Source organism: Artemia sp. Qi Xiang Cuo, chromosome 10, assembly GCF_049724085.1.
Source record: "Artemia sp. Qi Xiang Cuo chromosome 10, ASM4972408v1, whole genome shotgun sequence".
Taxonomy (NCBI): Eukaryota; Metazoa; Arthropoda; class Branchiopoda; order Anostraca; family Artemiidae; genus Artemia; species Artemia sp. Qi Xiang Cuo.
In genome coordinates this window covers 60,368,320-60,389,504 of record NC_142803.1, presented here as the reverse complement: position 1 = coordinate 60,389,504, position 21,185 = coordinate 60,368,320, and the positions used below count along the sequence as shown (strand labels likewise).

At 36.2% G+C, this 21,185-nt stretch overlaps 1 protein-coding gene across 4 annotated transcripts in view; it reads left to right on the top strand.

Moving 5' to 3' along the window:
• The first annotated feature begins 664 nt into the window (after positions 1 to 664).
• Positions 665 to 21,185, top strand: part of LOC148947975 (uncharacterized) — a 37,267-nt gene continuing 16,746 nt past the window's right edge. The window contains exons 1-3 of one of the 4 annotated variants that reach the window (XM_089095154.1): positions 665 to 723; positions 16,906 to 17,046; positions 20,122 to 20,277. In XM_089095154.1, the coding sequence (XP_088951280.1) occupies positions 17,004 to 17,046; positions 20,122 to 20,277 (199 nt within the window). In that variant the 5' untranslated portion in view covers positions 665 to 723; positions 16,906 to 17,003. Of the gene's footprint in view, positions 845 to 16,905; positions 17,047 to 20,121; positions 20,278 to 21,185 lie in introns of all 4 variants that reach the window. The other 3 variants (XM_089095157.1, XM_089095156.1, XM_089095155.1) reach the window with 3 other exon arrangements.

Below are 21,185 nucleotides of genomic sequence, written 5' to 3'. Positions count from 1 at the left end.
CTCTCGGTCTCATCAAACGTACAATGACAAGTAGATCCCCTGCAATAATCACAAAACTTTACAAGAGCCTGGTGAGACCGAGGTTAGAATTTGGAATGTGTGTCGCCACGCCAATTAATAAAACATACCAGATGGCTCTCGAGTCTGTCCAAAGACGGGCGTCAAAATGCATACAGGGGCTCAGAGACAAAGAGTATGAATGCCGACTGCAGAGCCTCAAGCTACCAACTCTGACATACCGTCGGCGAAGAGGTGATATGATAATGACCTACAAACTGCTCAAGTCTGACGACAAGGACCTCTTTCAGCCTGCCCAATTGTCAAGAACCAGGGGTCATTCAGCGAAGCTTTTTCGGAAGCGTGCTAATACAAGGAAGAGGAACCATTTTTTCTCCTACCGCATCATAAGCCTCTGGAACAATCTGAGCTAAACGACAGTGAGTTCACCATCCGTTGACAGTTTCAAAGCCAATCTTGATAAGGAATGGGAAACCAAACTATGGCTAACGCAATGGGATGAAGCTGATGTCCCGCGGCCCTATCATCACTAACTGGCGTACACTGGACTCGTCCATATCGCTAGCAAGTGCGATTTAAGGTAATTTAAGGTAATAACCAAAATAAGCTTAACTGAACGCACTCTATAAAACAACTTATATGGCAGCTCAAAGCGGCAATTTATAGCAGCAATTTTGAAAGACTTAGGCATTGAATCTCAGCATGGTAGTTTTTTGAAACTTTTTCTTTTAAGCTGGAAAAAGAAGGTTTTTTAGAGGAAAGACTTGATGATAAAGGTTCACCCCTTGGATAATATGTTAACTAGGATCATTATACATATTTTAAAGTAAGAATTGTTTTCTTAACATGTCTTCTTATCAGGGGCCACAATTTTAAATTTTTTCAATAGGCTTTCACCCTGGCCTATATACACCATTTGATGCCTTTTTTATTCTTTTTGAGACTATAATCAGAATTACCAATACTAATTAATTTCAGCCCCCCCCCCCTATATAGGTTAGAACTAACCTAAACATGACTGGACCGATATAGGGGGGGCTGAAACTAATTTATAATATAGATGCTTATTTTATCCGTTATAAGCATAAAAAAAAGGCATAGAATGGTGTATTAAATTTATTCCTAACTCAATAATATGATTTCATATATATTGACCAGCTGGGCTACTTGAAACTGTAAGTGCACACATCTCTAAGAATAGAAGGGTGAATTAGTCAAATTTCCAAATATGGTAAAATTTCAGTTTAGCAGCACTTCTCAAAAAACATAGTAGGCTAATAAAATAACCATTTTCTTATTTCATGTTCTTTTTCAATATATTAGTTGCTATTCCAACAACAAAGCAACCCTCCCTCCCTAATGATCCAATCAATATATACAAAACTAAAAGGAAATTCCAAAAAGTAGATGAAAATTTGCTAGATGTTTTCCATAGAAATTGCCTACAGATTGTTCTGGGTATCCAGATGACTGACAATATTTCAAACTGTAGGCTGTACAAAAAATGTGGGCTATAATGAAAGAAAGGTTAAGGTGGCTAGGGCACATTCTGCAGATGAAGGTTGACAAATTGCCAAAGGTTTTCTTTTTTGGTCAACTGTCTATGGCTAAAAGGAAAGCAAGTTGTTCTTGTCTAGGGGGATGACTGACAATATTTCAAACACTAGGCTGTACAAAAAATGTGGTTCAATCTTGCTCCCTATGGTTATGATAAAAGAAACATTTAAATGGTTAGGAAACATTCAACAGACGAATATTGACACAGTGCCAAAGGTTTTCTTTTTTGGCCAACTGTCTAGGGCTAAAAGGAAAGAAAGTTGTCCTTTTCTTGAGTGAGAGAATGTCATAAAGAAAGATTTAAAGGAAATGGGAACTTCCTGGGAAGGGAGAAGTTACTAGTTCAAAAATGAATTGTTTTCTGAGGTAATGTTTGTTTCCATCTAGTTGGCAAAATTAAGTCTTGCTGGGGAGAAGTTATTAGTCAACTAGTTCAAAAAATTAAGTTTTGCTGGGGAGAAGTTATTAGTCAACTAGTTGGAAAATGAATTGTTTTCTGGGGCAATATTTGTTTCCAGCAACACATGAATTGAAAATCAAGTATTTTGCAGTAGACATCAAGACATGGCTAATTGTAGAAAAAGCCAGGACAGATAGTCCAAGTGATTGAGAGGGAAATCTGGGATAAGCCCTTTTTAGGTTTTTATTAAAAATGATGTTAAAAGGAGATTGGATAGTAACATTCTATATAAGCTTATAAAGTAATTTGTTTCAATAGTCAAAGGGTAGAATCCCCTTTTTCAATAGACATCTCTAAGAATAGAAGGGAAAAATTAGTCAAATATTCAAATAATGGTAAAATTTCAGTTTAGCAGCACTTCTCAAAAAACATTGTAGGCTAATAAAATAAGACTAGCAATGTTTTTATTTCATGCTCTTTTTCAATATGTTAGTTGTTATCCTGACAACAAAGCAACCCTCCCTCCCTGATGATCCCATCAATATATACAAACCTAAAAGAAAATTCCAAAAACTGGATAATATTTTGCTATATGTTTTTCATAGAAATTGTCTACAAATTGTTCTGGGTATCCAGCTAACTGACCATATTTCAAACAGTAGGCTGTACAAAAATGTGGTTCAATCCTGCTTTCTAGGGCCTTCATGTTCTTTTTCAATATATTAGTTGCTATTCTAACAACAAAGCAACCCTCCCTCCCTGATGATCCAATCAATATATAAAAAACTGAAAGAAAATTCAAAAAAGTGGATGAAAATTTGCTAGATGTTTTCCATAGAAATTGCCTACAGATTCTTCTGGGTACCCAAATGACTGACACTATTTCAAACAGTAGGCTGTACAAAAAATGTGGGCTATAATGAAAGAAAGGTTAAGGTGGCTAGGACACATTCTGCAGAAGAAGGATGACAAATTGCCACAGATCTGCCTGTTTGACCAGCTGCATATGGCTAAAAGGAAAGCAGATTTTCCTTGTCTGGGTTGAGGTGATCCCTTAAAGAAAGATTTAAAGCTTGTGGGAACTTCCAGCAAGGGAAGAAGTTACTAGCTAGATAAGGGATTCCTTCCTGGGGTAATGTTTGTTTCCAGCTACTTGGCAAAATTAAGCTTTGCTGGGGAGAAGTTACTAGTAAACTAGTTGGAAAATGAATTTTTTTCTGGGGCAAAGCTTGTTTCCAGCTAGTTGGCAAAATTAAGTTTTGCTGGGGAGAAGATATTAGTCAACTAGCTGGAAAAATTTAGTTTTTTCTGGGGAGAAGTTATTAGTCAACTAGTTGAAAAATCAGAGTATTCCTGAGGCAACGTTAATTGTCAACTAGTTGACAAATTTAAGTGTTCCTGGGGAGAATTTATTAGTCAACTAGTTGGAAAAATTAAGTTTTGTTAGGGAGAAGTTATTAGTCAACTAGTTGGAAAAGGAAAGTTCTGCTGGGGCAACATTTATTGTCAACTAGTTGGCAAATATAGATTTCTCCTGTACAGATGGGCCAAATTTTCCAACTAGATGACTAAAATGTTTTTAATTATAAGGAGATTGGATAGTACCATTCTATATAAGCTTATAAAGTAATTTTTTCCAATAGTCAAAGGGTGGAGTCCCTTCCTCCACTTCTTCTCTCTTTAGAGGATCTTGAAATTTGCCTACATGATAGGTTATACCAGTAAAATTTTCCCAGATCGTATTATTGACTTACAAATAAAATAAACATACCACTCAATGCCTTTTTTTTATGCTCGTTCCAAATATAATAATCATTTTTGTCGGAAATGAATTTTAGCCTCCACCCCTAAAGATACCAATTCAGGGTATATAGTTGCACATTAGGGGGAGGGGGGGAAAGTATAAAATGACCTCTCATTTACATGAGAAATAAAATTTACCCCCACCCCCTAATTTGCAAATATATACCCTGAATTGGTATATATAGGGGTGGAGGCTAAAATTCATTTCCAACAAAAATGATTATTATATTTGGAAAGAGCATACAAAAGGCATCAAGTGGTATATTTACTTTATTCTTAAGTCAATAATATGATCTGCAAAAAATTTACCATAATAGGCCTACCTATTGAAATTTTGACAAAACAAAATTTTTCCTTAATTTCAATTATCAGTTTCTTTTTCTCTGACTTTAGTTCTGAAAATGCAATTCCTGCTATAGGAGTAGTATTTTAAGCCATATCAGTATTTTTTCACAAAATTTAGGAAATGTATTTGCATATCTTCAAAACTCTATAAATTGGGATTGAGCAAAGTTGTGAAGCTGAAAACAATTTTGTTGTACTTCATTTAAGCAGAAGATCTATTCTGCAAGGTTTCTGTTTTATAACATACAGATTTTTAAAGGTCATCAAAGGTCAGGACTCTCAGTTTACTATCAGTTTCCTTTATCAATCAAGTAGTCATTATGGATCAATGTTGCTTGTTTTCTTTTTTTGAGTTACAGGCTATAGCTGACTCTACATTGGAGACGATTTCTTCTTCTGGTATATGTTTGGGGGGGGGGAGAGAAAATTTCCATCCTTTTGAAAGAATGTCTAATTGCATTTGGTCAAATGTCTGTTGACTTAAATTGATGACTGTGTAAATTTCTAGTGGGTCATATAATTTAGTGGTAAGTTTCTAGGTTGCACTATAATTTAGCTAAGATGAAAGTGAATGAAAACATCATTTGATGCCTTTTTTAATGCTCTTTCATAATGCAATAATTGCTTCTGTTGCAAATTGCATCTTCAGCCCTTAAAGGGGCCCTGAAGGTATTTTATATGAAAGAGCATAAAAAAAACATCAAAGGATGTTTTCACTTTCTTCAGAGCTAAATTATATGGCCCACTGCAAATTTACCATGAACTTTACCCATCCCCCCACGCACCCCTAATGTGCAAATATATACCCAGATTTGTCAACAGCAAAGTTTCAGATGACAAAATTCAGCACTATTTTTGTCAATGACATTTGAAAAACTTGAAACAGTAGGAAAATAGTTCGAATTGAAAATCAAGTATTTTGTAAGTTAGGTTATAACTTCTTTGTGTGGTTATAAGAATGAAATCCCTTTAAGGGCTCAAGATGAAAATTGCAACAGAAGCAATTATTGTATGATGAAAGAGCATCAAGAAGGCATCAAATGATGTTTTCACTTTCACCCTAGCTAAATTATAGTGCCACCTACAAATTTACCAATTTAGCTAGGATGAAAGTGAAAATTTCATTTGTTGCCTCTTTTTATGCTCTCATAATTCAAGAATTGCTTCTGGGGATAATTGCATTTTGAGCCTTAAAGGGGCTCCAAAGGTATTTCGTTTTTGCAACTGCACAAAGAAGTTATCAACACATGTTAAGTTATTGAAAAGTGGTTATAAACAGGTAAATTTAGATGACAATGTAATTAAGCTAAAATTAAAGTTAAAATGTCATTTGATCCCTTTTTTTGCTCTTTTATAATTCAATAAATGCTTCTGGAGCTAGTTGTGTCTTTAACCCTTAAAGGGGCCTCAAAAGTATTTCATTTTTGTAACCACACAAAGAAGCTATCAACAGTAGTTAGGTTATTTAAAAGTTGGTAAAAACATATCACTATTTTATAAATAAGTTGTTCAAGAGTAATAAATTCCAAAAATATTCTATATTTTATAACAATTCAAACCTGATTGATTAGGCAACTCAAATATAAACTATTTTCTTACTGTTTCAAGGTTCTCAAATGCCATTAACAAAAATAGCACTGAATTTTGTGATTCAAAACTTTGCCATTGACAATTCAGGGTATATATTTGCACATTAGAGGGGTGGAAGTGGGTAAATTTCATGGTAAATTTGCAGTGGGCCATATAATTTAGCTAGGATGAAAGTGAAAACATCATTTGATGTTTTTTATGCCCTTTCTTAATTCATATAAAATACCTTTGGGGTCCGTTTAAGGGCTTAATATGCAGCTAGCCCCAGAAGCAATTAATGAATTATAAAAGAGCATAAAAAAGGCATTAAATAACATTTTCACTTTTATCTTAGCTAAATTATAGTGCCACCTAGAAATTTACCTAAAAACATATCATTAGTTTATAAATAAGTTGTTCAAGAGTAATATATTCCAAAAATACTTGATTATAAGAATTTAAACCTCATTAAATAGGTGACTCAAATAAAAAAAAGTTGTCCTACCATTTCAATTTAACTGTGTGTTATTTTAATACCAGCAACAAAAATAGTGCTGAATTTTGCAATTTGAAACTTTGCTGTCAACAATTCAGGGTACATATTTGCACATTAGAGGGGTGGGGGGGATGTTCATGGTAAATTTGCAGTGGGCTATATAATTTAAATAGGATGAAAGTGAAAACATCATTTGGTGCTTTTTTATGCTTTTTCATAATTCATGTAAAATACCTTCAGGGCGCCTTTAAGGGCTCAAGATATAATAAGCCCCAGAAGTAATTCTTGAATTATGAAAGAGTCTTAAAAAAAGGCATGAAATGACATTTTCACTTTTGGTACTTATCAGTTAGCTGGAGCACACTGGACATGAACTGCATATAGAATCTCAAAGATCCTAATCAAAAACAGGTTTCCTCTGCTAGTGAGGTATTGCTCACTCCTTGAAAAATATTTGAACTTTAGTTTGTTTTTTTTTAGGTTGAAGGGGCTGAAAAAGGTACCTAGGTTAGGTTACAAATATAATATTTGCTATGCTTTACCCTCCACCTCCCTAATGTGCAAATATACAGCCCAAACTTGTTTCTAAACTATTATAATTTCATTGTTTTTGTTTTATATCATTAGCATTGACCAAACTTCACTTCTTGTTTGTGTTTCCTACCTCACTTTCATCTTAGCTAAATTATATGACCCACTAGAAATTAACTGATGACTGCTGGACCTGGTGACACTCTAGGAGTGTGTGTAACCCTAGTAGCAAACTCAAATTTAAGTTTTTCTAGCTTGTCTATTTGTACTTTCCTGGTTATTGAAAAACAAACTTAAAATTTTTGTCCAGGATCTTGCCAATCATAGTGAATTCTTCTGGCCTAAGAGTATTACTCAGTTGCTATTTAATTGTGTTGATCTGTTGAAAAACCATGTTTCTCCTTTGTTGGAGGTCATTTAATTCATGGTTAATTAAGATAAGGCCAGCTCTGTGCTGAGCAGATCTATAATTCAGTACTGTTCTAAAATATGGGAAACAAGCATAAAGAAAAGCAAAGCTCAGGTAGCCATTACCCAGTAATTGCCTCTGATGCTGTGTAAAAAGGGGTTTCTCAGTCTGGGACTATATTTAAACTTTAGTTTTTTGGGGTTCAGGGAGAAAAAGGTACCTAGGCTAAAAAGGTACCGTCTTGTTTTGAAATAAATGACGCTTGTGATTTTTAAGTGAAGACGCGAGATCAGCCTTGTGAACTTTTCTTTAGCAAGTACCAGTGCTAATCCTGGCTTAGGCGACCAGGTTTTAGTTGAAGATATAGCTTCCAATTCAAGGTCTGTCTTGTTTTTATTCCTTAGCCTAGAATGTCCCATCCTTGTAATGAATGCTACAAAAAATGTGGAACTGGGTCTTTCCAGTGTTCTAAGTGCAATGCTTGGTTGCACCCTGCTTGTGCTGGCATAACAAAAAGTAATCGCCTTAAAAACCCAAATTGGTTATGCGTTCAATGCCGAGCGTCGATGGTTGAAAATGACTTGATTAATACCATCGATAATAAACCAGAAGTGGTTCAACCAATCGAGGCTGTAAATTCCCCTGTTATTTCGGATGAAGAAAATTCATCTATCTCCAATGAAAATCAACTTGAAATGATCGTTCGAAGTGGTATTACAAATTCCCCTACTATACCTTGTGCTTCGAGTAATATCAACAATAGTTCTGATGGATCGATTGATTCTACAAAAATAACCACAGCCCATTCCCAAATTTCCCCCCAAATCTATGGTTCCAGTAAAGGTGAATTGGCAAGCATTGCAGAAACGGCTAGTGTCCTCGAGCCCCATACCTGTGAAGATTGCATATAAAAAGACGCGGAAATCGTCAATCTCAGGAAACGGATTACTAATCTTGAATTTCTTTATGATAGTTTATCCGATCTTTATGAACGTCAGAAAAGTGATCTTTTCAAGGACAATGAAATCAAAATGTTAAAAGTCGGTTTTCAGCTAGCAATTGTTGATGCTATACATGCATTAAAATCCCCTACATCGCCCAGTGTTTCTCCTTCAGCTGATACTTCTAATTTAAATATGCATTATTCAAATTCTTCAAGTTGCGTAAAAACTGTAAAACCATTTGAATCTTAAAACTTCACTATGTGTAATCAAGCAAGTGCTGGTGAACTTACCTTGGCAGATTTTTCTCAATGGATTAAGAGTTTTATTCAAAATATTCCTATTTAACCTTTTTTAACTGAAGATAATTTGTTCTTGAAATCCAGTTTTTATGACATCTTAAATAATTGACAATGATGTTGAAATTACAATCAGAAATTCTCACCCAATGCAATAATATATTCAAAAAAATGAGTTATGTGATCTTAAGTGTAATCAACTGAAAGTGTGCTTTAGTTTTTTAGACAGTAGATGTATGTCTAGTAATTGTAAATATCTACACATTTGTAAGTTTCATGTTTTTAGCCGTTGTATGAATAATTTTTGCAAATACCCCCATGTTGATATCTGCAAACGCTTTTCAAGTGGAAGATGCTTTGGCTGTGCAAAACATCATATCAAATTGCCCATTAAGAGTCGTAGTAGGTTCCACAAAACTGAGCCACAAAACCAACGTTTTTTAGGGCGACGCCGAAAGTATTCACGACCCCCCCCCCTCCCCTAAGTCGTGTTCCATTCAACTTTCAGTCTTATCCCCCTGCATACCCGATACAGCGCAGTATACCTAAGGAACCCATCCCTCGAAACAATCCTCCGCCCCATTTACTTACGCCTGCCCTGTCAGTCCAACCCCCACAATCACTTTGCTCAATTCGGACCATCCCCAAACCCCCCCCCCCCTCATTCATTTTCCTCCCAAAAAACCACTTCCTTTCGACTCCGTTCTTCTCCGTGCGTCCAAGAAGTTACCGACCGGTTCTGGACTCCACCCGTTATTTGCCGAAACCAACCCAACCCCGCCCCTCTCGGACACCCCCCACCTTACTTCCCTCCCTCAGCATCATCTTGCCCCCCCCCCCAACCCCCATATAAAGATCACTCCCAATTTGACTTATTCCCAGATCACCAGGAAACCTTTCTCCCTTCCCTTGCACTTTATCCCCCCTGGCTACCCTCCCAGTATAACTCTGGTTTAAGAGTAAGCAGGCAGAATGATCCACAGGTAACACATCCATGCAAAATTTCTAAAACTTCAAATAGTAAGATGAATTCCACCGCAGTTCCATCCCTACTTAATAATATTCCCATAATATGTTCACTGTCCTCCTTTTCTCTCAAGCCCTGTCCAGTCCCGCCTTTTAATAATGCCTCAAAACCACACCCTTACCCACAGCATCCTTCTCATAAACTTCAACACCAAATAACTCCATCCCGAATTGAAAAAAAATCACAATACCCAAATCGGTTTAAATTTCCAACTTTCCTACTTACCAATGCTGAGAGCCTGAATTTTAACAAAATTACAGAACTCGAGGGTATCTCTGAAATTCATAAAATTAATGTTATTGCTGTGACAGAGGTTCAGTCCCAGAACCCAGATTTCCTAAAAATTAGCAATTATATTCAGTTTATAAAACTTCGCCCTCCCGACCACCCTCTCGGGAAAAAAGGGGGTGGTATATTTTTTTTTTGTCCGAGATAACCTCCAACCTAAACTCATCCCCACCCCCAACTTATCAGATTATGATGAAATTCTATGGCTGAGCCTTCGACCGAAAGTACTTCCCCGCTCTTTCAATTAAATTGTAACCGCCGTCTTTTATCGTTCCCCTAACCAATGTATTGACCAGAAACGCAAATTTATCCAACAATTTCTTATAAGTGCTGACTTTTTGTTGTCAAAGTATCCGAACGCTGGTATTTGCTTACTTGGTGATGCGAATGACCTGAGGATAGACTCTATCTACACCTTTCTTAATATTAAACAACTGGTTAAAATATCTACAACAAAAGGTAACACCTCTCTGGATGTTATTTGTTCAAATATGAGTAAGTTTTATAACTCCCAGCAAGCACTGCCACCACTAGGAGGCAGTTACCACTATTGTCTTCTTTTTTCTCCCTCCTCAGCCATTGAATATTCCTTTACTACCTCCATTGGGGTTTGCCGTCCCCTCAGTGACGCAGGACTTTTTCTTTTGGATCATGGCTGACCAGTGAAAGTTGGTCAGACCTTTTAATTCTAATAACCTTGATGACAAAATTTTGATTTTTCATAAGAAAGTAATTGATTCCTATTCATTATGTTTCCCGGAAAAAAAATCAGATAGTGCTCCAGTGATAAACCTTCCATAAATAATCACATAAAAACATTAATTCGTACGAAAATAAGCTTATTTAAGAGGGGTAATTTAGTTGAAGCAAATAAGTTAAGAAAGGAATTAAAAAGTCAAATTAGAAAAGCTGCCCGAGCCTATTATAAAAATAAAATTAAAGACTTGTGCCATGATAAACCAAAGAACTGGTACTCTGAAATTAAAAAACTTACCGGCAAGAGTCAAGAACAACTAAATTTTAATTTAAATGAGCCTCAAAAGACCACAGCTAATAACCTGAATAAGTTTTTGGCTTCTATTGTCCAGAGTCTCCCACCACTATCTTACGAATTTCCAGATATTCCTGTTCCTTTTTCACTCACACATATTTCTCCACTTGATGTTGTAAAAAAAAATGAAAAACTAAAACGATCAAGCATTTGCCCTTTAGATATTCCTGTTCCTCTGATTAAAGCTTTCAGTGATTACCTCTCAAAACCCCAATCCACCCTGTTTAATGAAATTACCAAATTTGGACAGGTCCCTCAATATTGGAAGCAAGGCTTTATTACCCCAATTAAAAAGAAAAATGGCAAGCCTGGTTTTGACGGCATTCGTCCTATTACCCTCACCTCGATTTTTTCAAAATTGTATGAAAGTTTTCTCGCAGACTGGCTTAAGATGAAAGTCCTCCCCCGCATTGATCTTAGAAAGTTTGGTAATCTTAAATCCACGTCAACCTCTCATTACCTGAATCATCTTGTTGATACCATGGGTAAATTACTTGAAAAACCTAACACTTGGCTTAATCCAATTTCTATTGATCTTCAAAAAGCCTTTGATTTGATTAACCACAATTTACTCATACATAAACTTATAAATGAATTCCACATTGAAACTTTCGTTGTTAAACTCGTTGCCTCTTTTCTCTCTAATAGATCTCAAACAGTTAAATATCTAAATTGTTTCTCACATCATCTCCCCATATTTAATGGCATTCCTCAGGGGACTATTCTAGACCCTCTCCTTTTTTCTCTTATGATTAATAGCCTTTCAACCCTTTATGACAATAGATGGAAATTTGTTGATGACTTGACAGTTTTAGAGATATGTCATAAAAACATCTTTAGCAACCCAATGGGCATCCTCCAAGATATTGCCTGTGAGGCCTCGTCCCTTGACATGACTGTTAACCCTTCTAAATCCGCAATAGTCTCAGTAAGTTTCCTTACATCCCCTCCCCTTTTTCTTGCTCCTATACCTCCTGAAACCTCTGTCACATCTCATAAACTCCTTGGTGTTACAATTTCTTCCAATTTGAAATGGGATGACCATATAAATAATATCATACGACAAGCAAACTCCTCGATTTCCCTCCTTAAACTTTTAAATAAATTCAGTTGCCCCCAATCACATTTACTACAAGTATACATTACTTTTGTGCGTCCCATATTATAGTACGCTTGTCCTGTGTGGCACCCTGGTCTCTCTAATGAAGCAACACGAAAAATTGAAAATGTCCAAAAGAGACCTCTAAAAATTATTTTTAAAGAGGGCAAGATACCGTATTTGTATTTTTTTAAATATTTCAAACCTAGAGACCCTCGAGAGACGAAGAAATAATTTGTGCCTCTGTTTTGCAAAAAATGCCATAACAAACCCTCGGACGGCAAGTATTTTCCCCAAATGTCACTCCCCATGCAGATTACGCCCGCCTCGAGCTATGTCTGATCCTCTCCCGGTTTTGTCCCCCATTCACTGCGTTACTTCGAGATATGAAAAAACTTTTGTCCCGTTTATTACAGGAAAATTGAATAAAATGTCCCAATAGTTTCTTTTTTTTTTTTTACTTTCTTATCTTTATCTTATCTTTAGCTATAACTGACACAATTAATATTTTCTAATTTGTACCTAACCAATTTCTTGTATTGCCAGTGTAGCAAGTGTTTCATAAATTTTTATTTTAATTTCATGTTCGAACTTATTTTTTACTTCATATTTTTATCTTTTATCTGACCTCAGAATTTTGATCTTTTTATTTGACTTGATTTGTGTGTTATTGTCTGTTATTTGACTCAGAATGCGAATTCGGCCTTCAAAGGCTAGTGATAGTTCATTTTTGGAATAAATCTTATCTTATCTTATCTTATATAGCAAAAATTTGTTTCTAAACTATTATATTTGTATCCTATTTCGTTTTTTTCATTAGCATTAACCAAACTTCACTTATTGCATTTTTCTCAGATTTCGGGACAGTACCTATAAATCTTACTTGATATTTTCACTCTGGGTCTCATAGAATGTGGAATTAAATCTAGTTTCTTACATTGGTGTAAGAATTTTTGGTGGTCAATTATTCTAGCTTTCTTTTAGTATATAAAAGAGTATATTTAATGCAAGTACCCAGTTATGAGGTAACCATTTTGTTCAGCTTAGTTGAAAGGTCAAGTAATTCTGTCTTTGAGGATATCAAGTTCCCCCCGCCCACCACACACACAGCCCTTCAGGACAAGGGCTAGCAGTTTTGCTAGTTGCCCATTGTTAAAACATAAGGTTTTTTATAGAAAGGGTGGTTGTATAAACTTAGGAGGGTCATGTTCCATTGGCGATTAGAAAGTTCCAGTGCCCTTTTTTAAGAGTGAAAAAGGATCAGAGGAAAACTAGCCCTTTGTACTCTCTTTTCCCCAAATGCATCCAATTAAAATACTGAGATGGCCATTTGGTTCAAAATAGTCTAAAATCCATATAAGAATGCCTCCAGGGGTAAAATAAACCCCCAGAGCATGTGGGCAGGGGTTGTAATTTATGCTCAAGAACATATAAGGTTTTAAAGGACATGGTGGTTGTATAAACGTTTGATTGAAAATTGAAGGTTCTAATTTCTGCTTGTTTTGAGTTTGACTTGGTTATTTATCGTAATTTCTGTTTGCTTTGGGATTCATTTATTTATTGGTGGTGATTTGTGGTGGTTCTATATTTGGAAGATTATTTGACTTTATTTTTGTTCATTTTTTATTTAATTGGGGTGTTTAATTTTCTTTGAAAAACTTATTCTGTGGAAATTTTTCTTTTAAATTAAGGAAAATATAAGGCGAAGTGTATGATTGAACATCAGCTTTTATGAAGAAGGTGTGGTGAGTAATTTTTTGGGTGAGGGGGAGGGGTGCAGGATACCTCAAATAATGCATTTTGATGCCAAAATATCCTAACTCTTATTGTGCCTTCAGATAAATATAGCATGAGTTCTGGGAGGGAGGGGGTGGAAATTGATATATTCTATGCCTTCATTATTAGTGAAAGTGGAGGGTAATAGTGCTCCCCCTAAAACAAGAATCTATCTCTATGAATTATAAAACAGTATATTCACAGGCCTAACAGCACAAAGATGAAAAAGGCAAAATAGGGCATCATGAGCCTTGCTCTAATTTTTTTTGGGGGGGGGCAGGGCGGGGAAATCTACAAGGCGCTTTGTTTTTCAGCTATTTAACATCATAAGCCTAATTTTTTTATGTTTGTATATAATGTCTGAATGAACTTGAATATATGTTTACATTGTATTTAAGCATATTAAGGCTCCTGCCAAGGGTTTAGCATAGAGAACAATGAGACTAGGTGCCTCCAGGTTGACCTATTGCTTGTCAGGCTTGCAGCTTCTTCCACAGGGATGTGGGCTTGGGTGAGGAATTCATCAGCTTTTTCTTTCCACCTAGTGGGGGGGGCGTCTTCTGGGTTGCTTCCATCCATGTAGGGTCGGATCAAAGTCAAATGCGACCTGTGCTGGGAGGTCGCTTGACATGCAAAGGAGGTGACCATACCACCAAACAGCACGCTGGGTGAGCTGCATGCAGAAAGGAGTTTGAGCGGCATATGACAGGAGAGTCTGGTTGCTAACGAAGTTAGTCCAGTGAAGTACTTCAATTCTTTGGAGATGTTTTGTCTGTGCAACATTGACAGTGCTGAGGATAGATTTTGCAGCTGGCCAAATGTCGGCTCCATACAGCAGCACAGTGCTGACTGACGCATTGTAAATGCGCATTTTGGTAAAGCAGCTTATGTTTGGCTTTCGCCATATGCTGCTAAGCCTCCCAACAAGTGCTGACGCTTTGTCTATTCAAGATGTGAGCTCTTTTGGGATCAAGCCATCTTTCAACAGAATAGATCCCATGTAAGTGAAGTCTTCAACCACATCTACTCGTTTGCTTCTGATGTTGACTTCCTTTATAGTAGAATGGGATGTGGGGGCTCAAGGACCATAACTTTGGTTTTCTGCCAGTTGATCTCCAGTCCATCTTTCGAGACTTCTTCTGAGAGCACCTGGAGAGCTTTTGTAACCTTTTCGACAGTGTTCGCAACTAGCGCAATGTCATTGGCAAAGTCAGCATCAGAGAGTAGCCAGTCTCCGAACTGAAGGGGATGCGTTTTGCTGGTCATAACATGGTCTATGATGCAGTTGAAAAGCTCAGGAGCAGCAGCGCAACTTTGCCGGACTCCAGTCTTCACCAAGAATGTGGGACTGCGTCTTCCATTGACTTGCATGCAGCTTTCCGTATTCTCATACAGCTTTTCAAAAAGTGAGCAATATTTCTTGGGTAGACCCGTAGTTCTTAGTATCAGCCAAAGTGAACAGCGCATCAACAGAATTGAAGGCAGCCTTAAAGTCCACGAATGCAATGTACGCTTTTTGGTGAAACTCTTGCGTCTTCTCAATCAACTGGTGCATAGTGAAAATTCAGAGAACCCTATTGTAGAAGTTATGTTGGCTTGAGCTGCATAGAAGATAAAAATTCATGCAGAATATCAGTACATAAAATCAATAATTCCACTTTCTATTTACCCAAAATTCTGTAGCAGAAATACATGTAAGAACTTATTCAACAAAACTACTCTTCATTAAAAACTGTGACTAAATATTCAAATTTTGTCCAACATAAGACCAATTGCTGAAACTCAAGCCTTTCAAATTGGAATAACAAGCCTTTCGGAAGTACTACAAAGCTTTAGTGTAATGAATGAGGTGTTGAGGAAAGGAATGGTCTCTCTAAAATATTGAATGATCTTCATTTATTTTAAGATTTAATGCTTCTCCTTACTTTTAGTTGAAAAAAAAAACTGATTTTGTGTTTTAATTTATTCTATAGGATTTATTTTCATATTTTATTTCTTTCATTTGTTCTTTTTGTATTTATGGGGGCTGGGATTGAGGGATCATAGCAGGGTAAGATAAAGTTTTAAAGAAATGAATTTGCTTGCTTATTTGAAATATCCTAAGGAGTTCTAATTATCTTAATCCAGGGATGTTCAATCTTTTATTATAGTGAGCCAAATTGTCACTTGAAAATATTCAATGGGCTGCAAAAATTTTATGAATTTCAAGAAAAATAGGTACATAAAGAAACAATTGAAATCCACTATTTTGATCTTTGAAAATAGAAGCAAGTAACATAAACAAAGAAAGAAACAAAAATTAGTGTATTGTGTATAAAAGCTGTTTAGCATTCTTAAATGTTATTATTATTCAATTTTCAACAATTCTGCTAGAAATACTACTTGAAGCAAATATGACTAGCATGCTGCACAAAATCTTGGAACAGAATAAAAATCTCTATTAGGGTACATCAAAACCTTATTGGGAATAAAAAGTTTAAATTTGTTTGGTTTTGATTCAGAGTTGGACTCCATTTTATTCAAATGAAAATTGTTGAGTAAGTTCCTTCAAATTTAATGCTTGGTTTTGACTTGGAGTTTGACTTCCTAGATTAAGTTAAGGTATAATAATATCCCAATGCTTGTAAATTCTTACAAGTGAGAATGATTATGTGCTTCTTATTTCAATGACTGAATAAACTTAGTGTTTTGGTTTACGTTTGCCCCCCCCCCCCCCTCCTAATTTGAAATTTGAGATCCAACTTACATCCATCTGTCAGATCCATAAGAGCTGGGTTGTGTGGTAGCAATTGTTGATTTGAAAAAAAAAAATAATGGAGGGGCAGTAGAAAATGTGGGGCAGTGGGGTTATTTTTTTTTAGTATTATTGTAGCTATTTCAGAAAAGGAATCAACAAACAATCTTTTACTTTCTTGTGTTCAGTGGGTCCTATTTGTTTGGGAAATTCTGTTTGAAGTATCTTCTGTTATAACCCAAAACCGAATGTCATATCTAGCAATGCAATATCTGTTCCTTAAAATTTTTACCAATAGATATCTTGCTAGTGTACTCTCTTGAAAGGTGTTCTGCCCTTTTATTCTGTTTTGCTTTTTATGCTTGACAGCTGTGTCGTTTTTCAAAGGAAGCATAATATTTTACTTAATAGTAAGTCAGTTTTCTTTGCTAATGTCTTCTTTTTGCTTCATTCTTGTAAGCTTTAGACAGGTTTTTTCTACGGTATGTTGGTTTTTGTATGTTCCTTCCTCTTTTTAGAATCCTACAGTTATTAAATTATAGTTCTTCTAACTGTTTTCCAGGTTTCAATATAACATTCAGTTCTGCTAATTATTCCGAGTCTGAAAATTTTAAATTGCATGGAAGAGTAGCTCAGTGTTTTTGACTTGGTTGGTAAAACATGGATTCAACTGACCTCTCTGAGTCTGCTGATATTAATCTAGGTAGTATATGTTTCTGGTAAATAGTGTATATAATTTAAATTTTTTTGCATTTTTTCTAGAAAACTACTTTAAAAAAAGAACTGTTATTTGGTCCACGTTTTCTTCCTTATTGCATAACACTATTCCGCAAGTTCTTCAGCAAGCCCATATATTGTCAATATCTGGTGGTGATATCTATCAGGCTTTAAAGAGGGTTAAGAAATCAAGTGCTCCTGATATGGATGGTCTGTGTTACAATCACTTCTCCATTAAGTGTCCATTATTGTTAACACACATTCAGCTCCTATTCCAGATGTGTTTAGCCAAGTCGTTGGTTCCGGAAAGTTTTTTTTCAGGAATTGTACCATCTTTTTTGAAAAAAGGAAAGGACGCAGATCAGAGTTCCAGTTATTGACCAATTACAATGTCCTGCTTCATGAGCAAGCTCTACGATTTTTGAGCATTCAAAGAGTGTAGAAGTAAAGTGATTTAATAAGACATTAACGTAGCCCTAATTGGTAAGCAGAAGAGGGGCAGTTCCCCCTGTCAATCAGAATCATTCAGGATCAATACTTTCCCTTTTAATAATGCCTAAATATTATTGTCCTGAATGTAGAAACCCAGCAACCAGTGGGACAGTTCAATGCAGGCAGTGCACCCCAAATGTGCAAAGATTACTCTTGGTTTAAGAGAGAAGTTACAGAAATGGCTTTGCTTAAACTGTGATAGTCCCACTTCCCCTTTGATTACAAGTGATGAAAAACTTTCTGGCAAAGTTACACCAAAAGCAAGTTCTAGGTCTGTTGCAAAAAACACGCCTATAGTCATTCCCAGGTCCTCCAATCCTCAAGCAAGGACAATAACTAGGCCCAGCACAAAGCAGAAAACTCCCTTTGTCGATTGTGCAGAACATATACAAGAAATTTCAGCGTTAAGAAATAGATGCTCTATCCTTGAGAATGAACGTTCAGCCCGTGATTCTTTTATCGATAAGCTTGACAATGAAGTCAGGTCTATTTCTGAGAAGCTTTCGATTGGTATGCAAGAATGCCGTAAGCTAGACATTTTAGTCGACGAAAAACAACGACAATCGATTCTCTGAAGATGCAGTTAAATCAGTTTCAAAACTGGTTTCCCCTGGATAAAATTCCAAGCGGCCATGAACTTAGTACCCAGCCGCCCCAAATAACCAATGCGAAATGAATGCTGTAAGTGTGACGTCAGTTACATCGTATACGCCCCTTCCAAGTGCGGTGAATAATAATACTGCCATAGCCGCAAGAGATGAGAATAATGTTGTTCCGATTGACAAGTTATAGGAAGAGGACTTACGTATCATTTTCGAGACAATAATCAAGCCACCATATAAAAGAGAGTGTTGGTTATTTCGGAATGGTTTTTGCAAGAGGGGAGCTAACTGCAAATTTGCTCATGAAAATAAAGTGACTCCAGTAAACAAAATACAGTTTGATCTCGCCCTGAACATCCCAAGTCAAAAGGGGTGTTTAAATTTTTCGAAAAAGGAACATGTAAGTTTGGTATGCTCTGCTGCTTCCTACATCTATGTATGAAAATTGTAGACTAGCGCATTTTAACTGTAATGACCCTAGGTCATCAAAAAATGCCCTCCTTCGACGACGCGAACAGCAGAAAATCCAAAACAAACCCTCTTGGGGTGTAGAAAAGAAGGGAAAACTCTTGGGTTCAAACGCAGGCCCACCTTCCTGGGGAATCCAGCACCCATTTTCAGTACACCACCCCTCCTATGACACATCTCAGGAGCCTCTTAGACCCTTTTCCTACTACCCCCACCTATCCATTTTCTTCAACAGCCAATCAACAACCAGGCCCGTCCCTATTCTATTCCCCCTCCCTTTTACCCCTTTCCCTGCAGAAGGAAAAAATTGTTGGTGACTTCAGTTAAAATAATCCTGTTGCTGCTCCAGTCGCAATAGGGGGCAAGAAATTTCAAAATAAACCTTTTTCCTGGGAGTTCCACGACAAACGCTACGTATTTCCTTCCTTCCTTTACAGCAACGCCGAAAGTTTAAATCTAGAAAAATTTACTGAACTTCAGACCACGGCTCAAATGCTTGGCTCTTCTGTTATCTGTGTTTCCCAGGTCCACCGACAAGATTTTAATTCATTGAGGGTTCCTAACTTTTCTTCTTTTATTAAGTTTGGCCTGATGACCATCCTCTTGGGAAAAAGGAGGACGAATTATGGCCCTCATGCACGAAGATTTTAAACCTCAGCTTTTAAATATACCTTTTCTGGAAGATAATATTGAAATTATTTGGGTCAAAGCTAGCGACTCTCTTGGCCGCTCTCTGCCGTAGCAGTGTGCGTTTCTCTATTACTTACCTGGTCAGCCCGCTGCGGCAAGAAATGCTTTTTGGGCAAAGCTGCAGGAATCGACAGATTACGTCCAGAGAACTATATTTTGGAGTAGTAATGCTAGGAGATGCTAATGAACTCGATAGCAAATCGCTGGCCAGGTCACTTAACCTTAAAACTCTAGTTGATTTCCCAACACCTTTTGTTCAAAATAGTCAAGTCTTCCAATGTGTATCCCTCCAGGGATAAAAAAAACCCAAAGAGCCCTGGGACTAGGGTCGTAAAAAAAAGACAAATTGACAATTGTTCAATAATGAATTTTATAATGGAAAACGGGTTTTATGCAAAATTTTAGGAATTTATTTGGGTAAAATTTAAAACTTTCAGGAGAGGTTGAACTAAATAAAATTAAACTGTATATATTTAAGGGGGTTGAAAGGGCATTTATTCAAAATTATAAGAACAGTCAGAACAGAACAGTTATTAAGGTCAGGTTTTCATGGTATGCTAAGGACAATGTTGAAGTAAATCAAAAGCTTCTTTTGAACGCCAGTTGTTTCGGCTTAATGATAACTAATTCCCAGAGGATATACTATTCTGAAGTATCTTTGACTTGCTGCTCTTATTTGCAGTGATGATTTTATCCAGATTTATTGTTTTAAAGCAACTTGTCCTATGGATATTTTCAGAAGAGATTAAATTAATTTTTTTTGTTTTGAAACAGTCAAATCAATCTTATAAGATCGCTATTTTTTTCAGCAGTCGAAGCTGAAAATGAGACCTTTGGAACAAAAGACTTGAATAAACTTTCTAATCCTGATCATACCCTCAAGACCACCTTGTCCCTTTTAGAGCCTGCTGAAGACCCTGAATATGGCTTCTATGAAATGGCTTCTATGTCTTTGAAGAAACCAGGTACGTCTCCGGGTAATAAACTTTGTAACTTGTAACTATGTAACTTCTGTTGATAGTTATTGAATATTGTGTATTGTTAGTAAAAAAAAATATACCCTTTATAATATGTAAAACTAAAGTAGAAAACGCTGAAATTACCATATGAGCCAATTGGCAGCTTTACAAGTTCCCCGTAATGCCAAACGGCTTTGATTGGAAAGCTAGCCAAAAAAAGGACAAGAAATCAGGCCCTTCCCCTCACCCACACACACAGCCCAAAGGGCAAGGGCTGTAAGTCATGGAAGTTGCTTGTTGTTTACATAAGGTTGTTTATTGCGAAAAGAGAGCATGCTTGATCGTAGGTCTCGCAAAAGGCTTTGGGTATTCAGCTGAAAATTTCAAAAATTTTCGGAGAATGATGAATAAAATCGAAATATACTATATTTAGACTTGTTGTCAAATTGGACGTATCAAAATTATCTAAGGAACTGCTGAGGGTACTGAATTGAAACTTTCAGGTCATGTTGAAGGGATCAGGATTTATTCTCAAATTCATGGTTTTTGTTTAACTGTAATTTCTTACATTTTTAAAGGGTATAAATATATAAAAAAAATAAGTTTTTTTTCAGTAAAGCGCAAATGAGGCAATAGACTTTAAAAATTCTACGGTTAGGAAATGAGGAAGGAGGCATCAGCTAAACGTCCATTTTTTAGTAGTTTTTGTTTGTTTCAACTTTTTCTTGAACATTCGTTTTGATTTTAATCGCTTTAAGGTTAATTTATTCAGGATCTATATCAGGATCTGTCATCTTTTTGTTTCATAAGAATATTCATTTTAATTTCTGTATTTTTTTGGGGGGGGGTCATTTATTCTTTGATAGAAATTTATAGTCCTTTTTAGCTTTGAATTAATATTGTACCCTATTTAT